The 13,440-nt window shown below is 38.4% G+C and overlaps 1 protein-coding gene across 1 annotated transcript in view; it reads left to right on the top strand.

The window, feature by feature from the left end:
- ZNF25 (zinc finger protein 25) overlaps positions 1 to 13,440 on the top strand; it is a 20,100-nt gene extending 6,660 nt beyond the window's left edge. The window contains exons 3-6 of the mRNA XM_060035002.1: positions 6,730 to 6,856; positions 7,156 to 7,251; positions 9,274 to 9,337; positions 9,833 to 13,440. Of these exons, the coding sequence (XP_059890985.1) occupies positions 6,730 to 6,856; positions 7,156 to 7,251; positions 9,274 to 9,337; positions 9,833 to 10,913 (1,368 nt within the window). The 3' untranslated portion in view covers positions 10,914 to 13,440. The remainder of the gene's footprint in view (positions 1 to 6,729; positions 6,857 to 7,155; positions 7,252 to 9,273; positions 9,338 to 9,832) is intronic.

Raw genomic sequence — 13,440 nt, 5'->3', positions numbered from 1 at the left:
CTAAGATTTCGCATCATTTCATTTATATTCTCAATTTTTTTCACTAGGTCATTTAGTTTTATTTATTTAGTTTTAGGGTAATTACTTTAAAATCCTTATCTGCTAATCCCAACATCGAGGTTAATCTGTAGGTCTGTTTCAATAGGCTCCTTTCTTCAGTATGAATCAAAATTTTCTACTTCTTTGCATGTCTCCTATTTCTTTATTATTGCTAGACATTATATATAAAAGTACAGTAGGGATTGAAGTAAATAATACCTCCAGAAAAAGTCACGTCCCTTCCTCTGTCTGCTCGCTAAGTCAGATACGTAGCTGAGATGGCCCTGGGCTTTAGTGAGGTACTGTTCACCACCAAGCTTCACATGATTGAGGGCAGTATCAAGGCTTTCCCTTCAGGGGGCTTGGGTTGTGAACACCACCAGAGCTCCACTGATGTGCTTTTAGCTTAGCCACCAGCTTTTCTTTTGGATGACTGAGGAGTTGCTGCCCTGTAGAGCTTTAAGCACCAGAGACATCTCTTCCTGCCCTGGTGCTCTGCTCCCAGCCTTTGGAGGGTTGTGGCCATGCACTCAGTAAAGGCCTGTGGGGGGAAAATGGTGAGTGTTTGTATTTCAGAGCATCCATATAAATTATGGAGCTTTCCTTTGGTTCCAGAAACTGCTTCCCCAACTTAAAATAAACTGACCACTTTGAGACATTTGATAGGAAGTAAAAAAGTTCTACAGAGGGGGCTTCCCTGGTGGCGCAGTGGTTGAGAGTCCGCCTGCCGATGCAGGGGACAAGGGTTCGTGCCCCAGTCCGGGAGGATCCCATATGCTGCGGAGTGGCTAGGCCCATGAGCCATGGCCGCTGAGCCTGTGCATGCAGAGCCTGTGCTCCGCAACAGGAGAGGCCACAGCAGTGAGAGACCCGCATACCACCACCACCACAACAAAAAAAAAGTTCTACAAATACTAAGCTTATGTTTGGGGACCTCTTGAATATGAAACTCCCACTCAGTCACCAGGTAGTATCAAAAGGCAAGTTGGTGTTGACTTGCTTTGTGACCAGGGGTCTTAGGGATGCTAATACATCACACAAGACCATAAGCAAACATTAAAAGTTTGTTAAAAGTTGAACCAGTTTCCTCTCTTCCCTACTTGCCCCCAAGAAAGAAATAAGTTGTGGTTTTCTGTTGTCTTTTGAAATATTTGTCTCTTCTGAATTTTATCTTTTGTTCACCTTTGGATTCTCAGATCTCTGATTTTAGAAAACACTAGGTTAGAGGCTTGTTCTCGTTAAGGTTAAGATCAACTTCTCCTTTGCTTCTCAGAATTTGTTTCTATTCAGAATTTCTTTCTTTATGCTTATTTTAGAGATGCTGGCTCTGAGCTGCTTTCTGCTCTACATTTTTGCCCTGGCTATGAAATTGGAAAATGCCCTGAAAATGCTAACCAGAGGTATAAGACTCATCATAATTAATTTCACTTTTTTCTTGGATCTTTACCTCTCAAATTCTAGTGCTTAAGTTAATATTTGATGCTTTTGTACAGCTGTTTTTAGTGTTTTGTTGTTTTTTTTATTTATTTTTCTTTTTTAAAATTAAAGTATAGTTGACTTATTTTTAATTGTAGTAAAATACACATAACAAAATTTACCATCATAACCAATTTTAAATGTATAGCTCTGTGGCATTAAGTACATTCACATTGTTGTGCAACCATCACCACCATCCATCTCCAGAACTCTTTTCATCATCCTACACTGAAACTCCGCACAAATTAAACACTAACTCCCCACTCCCCCCATACGTTGGGAACCACCATTCTACTCATTTGTTCCAGCACTAGTTTTTTGAAAAGACTATCCTTAATCCACTGAATTTCTTTTGAACCTTTGTCAAAATTATATGTGTGGTTCTATTACTAGACACTGTTTTTGTTCCAATGATCTGTGTGTTTATCCTTTTGCTAGTAACACAATTGATATAGCTTTGCAATAAGTCTTGAAATCAGGTAGTGGATTTGCTGATATTTTGTTGACGATTTTTGTACTTATAACCATGAAAGATATTGGTTGGTAGTCACTATGGTGGTAAATGTTTAATCAGATTTTGGGGACTGGGAGAGAAATCTGGTTTGTACTGTTTACCAATTTCTATGGTATAAATACCCCTGCCAGGGCTAATTTCAAGCTACAAAATGATGTTAATCAATTGCCCAAAATTTGACAATCAGCACTCTTGATCTGGTACAAACAGGTGCAAGCCACCACTGTAGTTTTCTGATAATCCTTTTGTTAGGTTTGGGTATCAGGGTAACGTCGGCTTCATAAAATGAGTTGAGAACGGTTCTCTCCTCTTTGTTTTATGGAAGAGATTGCATATAATTGGTATTGTTTCTGCCTTAAATGTTTGGTGGAATTCACCACTGAAATGTTTGGTGGAATTCACCACTGAGACCTGAAGATTTCTTTGTTAGAAGGTTTTGTTGGTTTAAATGAAGTGAAATTCACATAATATTGACCATTTTAAAGCGTACAGTTAGGTGACATTTAGCACATCCACAATGTTGTGGGACCACTACAACATATAGTTCCAAAACATTTTTGCCATCCCCAAAGAAAACCCCATTCCCATTAAGCAATCATTACCTAGTCCCTCTCCCTTTAGCCTCTGGCAATTACCAATCTACTTTCCGTCTCTGTGCATTTACTTATTCTGGATATTTCATATAAGTGGAATCATATAATATGTACTTTTTCTATTTGGCTTCTTTCACTTAGCATAATGTTTTCCAAGTTCATTCACCCTATACCATGTATCAATACTTCATTTTTATGGCAAAATAATATTCCATTGTATGTTTATACCACAATTGTTTATCTGTTCATCCACTGATGGGCATTTAGGTGGTTTTCACTTTTTGGCTGTTGTGAATAGTGCCACTATGAACTTTTGTGTACAAGTATGCTGGGTTGTATGGTATTTGTATGTTTAACTTGCTGAGCAACTGCCAAACTTTTCCACAGCAGCTGTACCGTTTTACATTCCCACAAGCAATATATAAGGGTTACAGTTTCTCCACAACCTCTCCATCACCTGTTATTTTCTGTTGTTTTGTTTTTTTTTAAAAAAAAACACCCATCATAGTAAATATGAAGTGGTATAATTGTGGTTTTGATTTGAATTTCCCCTAAGGACTAATGATGCTGAGCATCTTTTCATGTGCTCATTTGTATAACTTAAAGAAATGTCTGTTCAATTTCTTTGCCCATTTTCTGGCTGGGTTATCTTTTCTGTTATTGAATTGTAAGTATATTTTATATATTCTGGATAATAACACCTTTATCAGATACGCGATTTGCAAATATTATATTACATTCTGTGAGTTGTCGTTTTCCTATTTTGGTAATATCCTATGATGCATACAAGTTATATATATATATATATACATAAAATTTCCTTGGCTGCCACGCCACATGGCATGTGGGATCTTAGGTCCCTGACCAGGGATCAAACCTGCGCCCCTTGCATTGGAAGCGTGGATTCTTTACCGCTGGACCGCCAGGGAAGTCCCCATAAAAATTTTAAAGTTTGATAAAGTCAGCTTATTTTTATTTTACTGCTTGTACTTTTGGTGTCATATCTAGAATCCATTGCCAAATTCAAGGTAAGGAAATTTATTCCTATGTTTTCTTCTGAGTTTTATAGTTTTAGCTCTTAATATTTAGGTCAGTGATCTATTTCGAGTTAATTTTTTTTTTATATGGGGTGAAGTAGAGGTCAGGTTTCGTTCTTATGCATGTGGACATTTGGTTGTCGCAGTGCCATTTGTTGAAGAAACTATTCTTTCTCCATTGAATGGTCTTGTCTTCCTTGTTGAAAATCAGGTGGCCATAGATGTATGGTTTTATTTCTAGACTCTCATTTCTATCCCATTGCACAATATGTCTATCTTTATGCCAATCACACTGTTTTGATACTGTAGCTTTATAGTAAGATTTGAAATAAGTGTGAGTCCTCCAACTTTGTTTCTTTCCCAATTTTGTTTTGGCTATTAGGGACTTCTTGCAATTCCATATGAATTTGCGGATTGGCTTTTCCATTTCTGTGCAGAAGTCATTGGGATTTTATTAGGGATTGCACTGAACTTGTAGATTCCTTGGAGTAGTACTGTCACTTGAACTATATTAAATCTTATAGTCTATGAACATAGAATATCATTTCTTTTATTTAGGTCTTCTTTAATACTTCCAGCAATGTTTTGCAGTTTTCAGTGTATAAGTCTTACACCTCCTTGAGTAAATGTATCCCTAGGTATTTTATTCTTTTTGGTGCTACATTAAATGGAATTGTCTTAATTTCTCTTTTGGATTTTCATTACTGGTATATAGAAACACTACCAATTTTTGTGGGTTGATCTTATAATTCTGCAACATGCCGACTTTGTTTATGAGCTCTATTAGTTTTCGTTTTTGTGGATTCTTTGGGATATTCTATATGTAGATTAATGTCATCTGCAAATATAGTTTTTTTTTTTTCCTTTCCAGTTTGGGTGCCTTTATATCCTTTTCTTGTAAAACTGCTCTGGCTAGAACTTCCAGTACAGTGTGGATTAGAAGTGGCAGAAGCAGGCATCCTTGACTTGTTCCTGGTCATAAGGAGAAAGTTTTCAGTCTTTCACTACTGAGTATGATATTACCTGGGGTAGAGGTGGATTAAAATGTTGTTTATCATTTTGAGGAATTTCCTTCTATTTCTAGTTTACTGAGTGTTTTTATCATGAAAGAGTGTTGAAGTTTGTCAAACACTTTTTGTGCGTCAATTAAAATGATCTTCTACTTTTTCCCCTTTGCTCTATTACTGTAATTGATTGACTTTTGTATGTTGAACCACTCTTGCATTCCTGGGGTAAATCACACAAGGTCATGGTATAGATTATAATCTATTTTTTTTATTTTGTTGGATTTGATTTACTAGTAATATGTTAAAGGTTTTCGTCTTTATATTCATAAAAGATATTTTAACTCTTTATAGGGTAGAATGCTTATCTCCACTTCATTTAATTCTTTTTCTGAGGTTTTGTCTTGTTCTTTTGTTTGGAACATATTCCTCTGTCTCCTCCTTTTGCCTAATCCTCTGTTTTTATTTCCATGCATTTGGTAGGTTGGTTACATTTCTCAATCTTAGAAAAGTAATCGTATGTAGGAGATGTCCTCTGAGGCCCAGCAGTATATTCCCCTCTGATCACCAGAGCTATAAGCTCTATGGGTTCCCTATATGTGGGCTACATGAATCCTTCCTTGTTGTGGGGCCGACTATTGTGGGCACACTGGTAGGTAGGGCTGACCCTCAGCCCTGTTGGAAGCCAGGCCCTGCCTCATCCAGTGGCTCCCGGCCCACTGTTGGGAGGGTCTGGGTCCCTGCCTGGCTAGCTGCACGGCCTGTGGGGTGCCTGGAATGGGACCCAACGTGGCTGGCTGCATGGCCTGAAGTGTCCTGGGATTGGTGATGACCCATTGGTGGGCATGGAAGCCTCCAGCACTAATAGGCTAGAGGGAGGACTCCAGAATGGTCCCTATTAGCTCCAGTGTCCTCACGGTAGAACAGGCTCCCAAAATGGCTGCTGCCAGTGTCTATGTCTCCAGGGGGAGTTCCAGTTGCCTCCTCCCTCTCCAGGAGGCTCTCCAAGGTCAGCAAGTGGGTCTGAGGTAGGCTCCTTTCAAATTACTCCCTCTGCACTGTGACTTGGAACGTGTCAGATTTTTGCATGCACCCTTTAAGAGTGGAGTCTCTGTTTTCTACAGTCCTCTGGCTCTCAAGCCGCACTGGCCTTCAAAGCCAGACGTTCTGGGGGTTCGTCTTCCTGGTGCAGGACCCCCAGGCAGGGGAGCCCAATGTGGGGCTCGGACCCCTTACTCCTTGGGGACAACCTCTACAATTTTGGTTATCCTCCCATCTGTGGGTCACCTACATGGGCGTGTGGGTCTTGACTATACCGTGTCTCTTTCCCTCCTACCCATGTCACTGTGGTTCCTTCTTTGTATCTTTAGTTGTGGGGAATATTTTCTGCTACTCTTCAGATAATTTTCAGAGATTGTTGCTCTGTGAATAGTTGTAATTTCAGTGTGCCTGTGGGAGGAGCTCAGCTCAGAGTCTTCCTTCTCCACCATCTTGGCCATCCTTTGTGACCATCTTTCATCTTGTACATACTTTTGTCATAGCAACTGCTATGCATATTGCATTTAAGAATTTAATCTTTGCCTCCCTGTCAGCATGTAAGCTTCTTGATGACAAGAACAGTTGCTTTCGGGGCTTCCCTGGTGGCGTGGTGGTTGGGAGTCCGCCTGCCGATGCAGGGGACACGGGTTCGTGCCCCGGTCTGGGAAGATCCCACATGCCGCGGAGCAGCTGGGCCCGTGAGCCATGGCCGCTGAGCCTGCACGTCCAGAGCTTGTGCTCCGCAACGGGAGAGGCCACAACGGTGAGAGGCCCACGTACCGCAAAAAAAAAAAAAAAAAAAAAGAATTGCTTTCATTCATCTCTGTATCTCTGGCAGAGTTCCAGGCATGGAGTGATATCTGAGTAAATATATACTGAACAAATATTTTATATATGTATAAAGCAGGGTGGCAGTATATCTAACTCTCCAGAATAAATACTATAGTTAGCACATTAACAGTTCACATGTCTTTTTGATGGTACTGTATTTTGATCGCTTCAGTTTTAACTGAAATACGTTGTTTCAGGGACCAGTAACATTCAAGGATGTTACTGTGGAATTCACCCAGGAGGAGTGGCAGTTGCTGGATGCTGCTCAGAGGACCCTGTATAGGGAAGTGATGCAGGAGAACTATCGTCACCTCATCTCAGTGGGTGAGGAAATCTTCCCTATCTGTAACTCCCAGTGGTTTGCATTTCCTTTCTCAGTTACTGGAATTTGTTAAGTCCCCTATAGGGTTGAATATTAGCTTTGTTTTAGGGGTCAAAGTTGATGAATCCATTTTGGGTACCAGAAAAATATGTGTGTCCCCATGCACTCCACTGATACAATCTAAATTTGCCAAGCCTATGTGGAACCTTCCTTGTTCTGCTCCTAAACTGCACTTCCTTATCCTTCAGAGTTGCTGTATTCCAAGCAATTTGTATTGTTTTCTTTATCTTTCTATTAATAGGTTATTGTGTGAATAAGCCAAATGCAGTCTTCAAGTTGAAGCAAGGAAAAGAGCCATGGATATTAGAAGTAGAATTTCCACGTCAGAAGTACCCTGGTAAGTTAGAAATTATAACCTGTGAGGAGATTGGTGCCTTTGACTTTTGAAATTTTTTTTTTCAGGAATCTCTTTTTTAAATGCCCTGTACTTTTGGAAATGATTGAGGATACTTGATCTGCATATGTAAGCAACATAAATCACAATTCCAGTTTTCGTTCTCCATCTAAATTCCCTCTTTTGCTTGACATTTTTAAAATAGATTTACTTCTCTTCCCTATATACTAACTTTGACTTAAACTTTCATTTTGTCTTTTTTCTAGAATTCCCAGTTACTCCTTGCCATTAAAGTATGCAACTATAATCTTAAAATCTGTCTTATAAATTTTGTCAAATGCCATTTTCCTCCTTTCATTAACAACAAAATGCCTTAGTTTTTTCAGCACCCATTTTAATTTCCTATTCTCTCTTTAAACTCTGAAATCAGTTTACAAATCATTATGCCTTTCATTGGTTATATTATTTCGGAGTTGATACAAAATACACCTAATTTTCTGTCAAGAACTAGTCTGGCGCTTTATTGCCTACTGCATCTTGTTATTTATTTATGTATTTACTTTTGGCTGTGTTGGGTCTTGGTTGCTGCACGTGGGCTTTCTCTAGTTGCAGCGAGCGGGGGCTACTCTTGGTTGCAGTGCACAGGCTTCTCATTGTGGTGGCTTCTCTTGTTGCGGAGCACAGGCTTCTAGGTGCGCAGGCTTCAGTAGTTGTGGTTCGTGGGCTCTAGAGCGCAGGCTTGGTAGTTGTGCACAGGCTTAGTTGCTCCGTGGCATGTGGGATCTTCCCAGACCAGGGCTCGAACCTGTGTTCCCTGCATTGGCAGGCGGATTCTTAACCACTGGGCCACCAGGGAAGCCCTGATTCTTATTTTTCCTTGTGGCCCCAGAACACATGCTAATTTTCATTTCATCTGCTCTCTTAAATGTCTTTCATATGTAAGATCTTATTTCATGAGTATCCAAGTTAACCTTGCACATGTCCTTATCAAACAACTTTTTTTATGTTTTCCCCACAAATGCCATGAAATTCTAACCCCAAGCCTCTGCTCATAATCTTTCACTTTCTTTCAAGCATTTAAAGATGAATAAATATGAAGGTCCATAAAGATTTAGAACAATGTTGAATAATTACTCTTTAAAGATCAGGTAGCAAATTGAAGCAGACATGTGGGAGCTAAGATGTGAAAGCAGAATAAAACTAGTGTTGAGTCATAGGTAACTCTCTTTTGGAGATGCGGTATTTGGTGGTCAGCATTGAAAATCTCTGGTGCTACAACTGGGAATTTGTTCTGTTATAAGGATGGCTTGCACTCTGCTTTTCTTTAATCTTTCCTTTTGGATGTATGTGTTTCTGGGTCTTCTGAACCAGCAAAAATTAAGCCAACTAGACAGAGCGGAATTTTCCTCTAAACATTAGGAAATGGATGTTTTGAGAAAATCACTTTAGTGTTGACATCGAGATTGTTGTATTATGGGTAAAGAGAAATAAAGTGGAAGTTTATAGTCTACTGATTACTAGGAATCCTAACACAGTAAACTAGGTTTGAGTGGGTAAAGACCTATACTTTAGCTCCTTCATCCAGTTTAATCTTTCCTCTGATATTTCCAGTGAACACAGTTGTCTACTAATTTTTATTTTCACCCTACTTACTATTCATTGTCCTTAATGGACTCACAGCATTCTCTGTGTCTCACATTCCTATTCAGCAGCACTTTGAATGTCCTTTGTTCTCTGCTCCCAATTCTTTGTTTTTTTTTTTTTTTTTTTTGGCTTAACCTTCTCCAGGTTTTTAAGATCATATTTGTAGTGTCAAAGATACTTGGGTTTATAACCAGGTCCCTTCCCCTCTGCTATAGCAGTTTTTAGTGTTATTTATGTTTCTTCTAAACCACTGAGATAGAGGAAGTTTACACTTGAGAGTTCCTTCATTTGAGGATATTGGCCTGAAGCCTAAGAATCCACCCTATGACCATAATAATGTGTTAAGATTTATATGGTATTAAATTTTGGATTCCTTTTTAGAAGACCTATGGAATACTCATGACCAAGGAGCAAGATACCAGGAAAGCCAAGCTAAAAATTCAAGGCAAGTTCAAGAATTCAATTTTGAGATTAGAAGCTTCGTAAGAAAGGGTCTTGATGGGGGTACTAGAAGTGAGAGAGCACTAGTTAATAATAAATGTGAAAAAACTAACACTGGAGAAAATTCCAAAGAACATAATCCAAATGGGAAAGCCTTGTTTCATAATAGAGACCTTGTTTATAATTCAAGATCAGGAGATTACAACTTTGCAACAGTCCTTTGATTCTTCTTACTTACATGATAAGGGAGGCTTTATTACACAAAGTGGAGTTCAGGCAGTTAAGAGACCTATAATGCAAGTGAAATTCCTTCTACCAAATGTTAAGCCATAATGTATTTCAACATAGAATATTCACAATGGAGAAGCCCTATGAATCTAATGAATATTGCAAAAATCTCTAGAAATTGGTTCTCAGAGTTACTTAGAAAATATACACAGCAGACCAAAAAAAAAAAAAAAAGCCTTATACATTAATGAATCTGCAAATTTCTCTCTAGGAATGGAGAACTCACAAAACATCAGAAAACTCATACCAATGAGAAATCCTATAAATGCAATGAATGTGGAAAGTCCTTCTGCCAGAAGTCTGTCCTCATAATACATGAGCATACTCATTCAAAGGACAAACCCAGTGAATGTGGGAAATCTGTCTCTCGGAATGGAGACCTCACAAGACAACAGAAAACTACTAGAGAGAAGACCTATGAATGTAAAGAATGTAAGAAAACTTTCTACCACCTGTCATCTCTCAGTAGACATTTGAGAACTCATGCAGGAGAGAAACCCTATGAATGTAATCAGTGTGAGAAATCCTTCTACCAGAAGCCACACCTCATGGAACATCAGAAAACACACACAGGAGAGAAACCCTATGAATGTACTGAATGTGGGAAGTTCTTCTACGTTAAGGCATACCTCATGGTACATCAGAAAACACACACAGGGGAGAAACCATATGAATGTAAGGAATGTAGGAAATCCTTTTCCCAGAAATCACACCTCACAGTACATCAGAGAACACATACAGGGGAGAAACCCTATAAATGTAAGGAATGTGGGAAATTCTTCTCTAGAAATTCACACCTCAAAACTCATCAGAGAACTCACACGGGAGAGAAACCCTATGAATGTAGGGAATGTGGGAAATGCTTCTACCAGAAGTCAGCCCTAACAGTACATCAGCGAACTCACACAGGGGAGAAACCCTTTGAATGTAATAAATGTGGAAAAAACTTTTACTATAAATCAGACCTCACTAAACATCAGAGAAAACACACAGGGGAGAAGCCCTATGAATGTAATGAATGTGGTAAATCTTTCTCTGTGAATTCAGTCCTCAGATTACATCAAAGGACTCACACAGGAGAAAAACCCTATGAATGTAAAGAATGTGGGAAATCCTTCTCTCAGAAATCACATTTTGTCATACATCAGAGAAAACACACAGGAGAGAAACCCTATGAATGTCAGGAGTGTAAGGAAACTTTTTTCCAGAAATCAAAACTCACTGCACATCAGAAGACACACACAAAGGGAAAAGCTTATAAAGAGTATAAATTGGGAAGTTCTTCTCTCTGAATTTATCCTTCAGAATAATCAGATAATTTACATGAGACAAAAACCTTATGAAATACCAGTATGGGAAAATTTCAGCCACAGTCTTTCATCATGGAGAGAAAGTCTGTAAATATTTTAGGGAGAAATTTTTACCATATTTCAGACTTTTACTAAGTATCAGACAACTTAGATGGTAGAAACACTACAAATTGTAAAACATGAGGGAAACCTCTCTTTCAGAAGTCATACTTTATTGAACAGCATAGAAACCATATGAGAGAAATCCTGTAAGTAAATGAATGTAAGGAAATTTCTGTCAGGGTAGCCATCATTTAGACATCCAAAAGCTCACATGAGTGAGAGATTCCTATCAGTATCCTGACCATTCAGAAATCTTTTTATATCAGTTGGACTTAAAATACTGTAAAAGGGGATAATCACAAAGACTGAAACACATATGGAAGGCTTTATCAAGAAGTGATGTTTTGGTAAATGTCAGATCAGTGATAAAGTATAGAACCTTTATAAGTATTTAAATATGTGAAAGCTTTCAAACAAAAATTCCAAGAGAATCTGTACCTAGGGTAACACTTTTACTAGAAGCCATGTTGCAGAAATCTGATTACAAAATTGTTTTTCTTTTAAAGAAACCTGCAAATATCTAGATATATGGAGCTTCTTAAAAAGCACAAATAAATTGAATAACCAGGTGACATCATTAAACACATGTGAAGAGTCCTGTAGTATGTAGGACTTATGTGTGAATGTCAGTGTGCTACAGAACACAGATTGTGGATGTTTGATGTGCATGTGGACCCATCCATAACTGTACATAGGGAAATATGTAGCCTTATTTAGTTCAGTAACTTTTTTTTTTTGCGGTACACGGGCCTCTCACTGCTGTGGCCTCTCCTGTTGCGGAGCACAAGGCTCTGGACGTGCAGGCACCGTGGCCATGGCTCACGTGCCTAGCCGCTCCGCGGCATATGGGATCTTCCCGGACCGGGGCATGAACCCGTGTCCATTGCATCGGCAGGCGGACTCTCAACCACTGCGCCACCAGGGAAGCCCTTAGTTCAGTAACTTTTACGTATATGAAGATATTAAGTCTCAGCAGTGACTCTTGTTAATAGAATGTGTATTTAAGTGTAATACTCTTTTATAATTATAATGTATCTTTTCCTCCTATTTCTGAATGGATTTGGATTTTACTGAACTAATCTTTCAGAAAGAAGCTAAAAATGTTTTTGTAAATTTTTCAACTCATGGTCAGCCAAATTTTACATTAGGGATACATTTATAGGAAAAACCTAAGTTCATTTTAAAAAACAGCTGAAAACACCCTACACAATAAAAAAAAATGCTATGTAAAGAAACATCTGTCTTAGTGTTGTTTTAGCAGATTGCAGAGCTGTCTGAATTTGTATTTTGTATGAGAGTCCTAAACATTCTTCACTACCTTTTTCTTCCTGGTAGAAGCAACGTGATATAGAGGTTAAGAGTGTGGACTCTGGACTCCTACTGCCCAGGCTCAGTTTCCAGCATGAAGCATGCACTTAACCTCTCTGTGCCTCAGTTTCCTTTTCTATAAAAAAGAAGTGATAATGTGTTAGGATTGTTGTGAGGTGTAAAAAGTTAATATTTTTAAAGCACTTAGAATAGTGTCTGAGACACAGGAAGAGCTATATGTTAGATACTATCATCATTATAATTTGTATTTCTTGAATTATGTTGCAAAATAAATAAAAGGTTGACTACCAGCATTCATCCCTCACTTCATTGCTGTAGTGCCTTGGTTTGGTTTGGTTGTACATTTTTCCACAAGTGATTCAGATCTGGCCCACTGCCTGCAAGCTAAGAATGGTTTTACATTTCTGAATGGTAGAAAAATTAAAGAATATCTTGTGACATGTGAAAATTATATGATATTCAAACTTAAGTGTCTATAAATACAAATTTTATTACAACACTAATACAAAAACAAAGCAAAAAACATTCGTACCTGTTTTGCCTGTGGCTGCCTTCACATTACAGTAGCAGAGGTGAGTGTTATGCCTCACATGCCTAAGATGAGCCTAAGATAGTTACCATCTGGTGCTTTACAAATTTAAGTTTTCTTAGAGCTGAAAACATCACAGCCAATGTAAAGGTGTACTTTTATATATGGTATGTGTTTCAGAAATGATGAATATAGCAATCTATGGGTAGGTGGGGGTTTTTCCAATATATTATGTGCATTATATTTATATGTTACAAGACTAAGCATTAGAATTTATTTTCAAATGTGTTTTACCTGCTGGACTGTTGTAACATCAAAGCAAATTTCCTGATGGAATGTAGCAGTAAACATTGTCTAAATTAAATTAATTGATGCCTACTCACAGTATTCCTGTATTTTCTTCCATGTCAGTGGCCAGTTTTCCCTGTATCATTTTTAAAAATATATTTATTTATTTATTTTGGCTGAGCCAAAATAAGCCAGGTCTTAGTTGTGGCATGCGCACTTCTTAGTTGTGGCACACAGACTTCTTAGTCGCAGCATGCAGAC

The sequence above is a fragment of the Delphinus delphis genome, chromosome 16, assembly GCF_949987515.2.
Source record: "Delphinus delphis chromosome 16, mDelDel1.2, whole genome shotgun sequence".
NCBI classification, from domain to species: Eukaryota; Metazoa; Chordata; class Mammalia; order Artiodactyla; family Delphinidae; genus Delphinus; species Delphinus delphis.
Note: the sequence above shows the minus strand (reverse complement) of the source record. Positions and strands in the feature narration are given on the sequence as shown.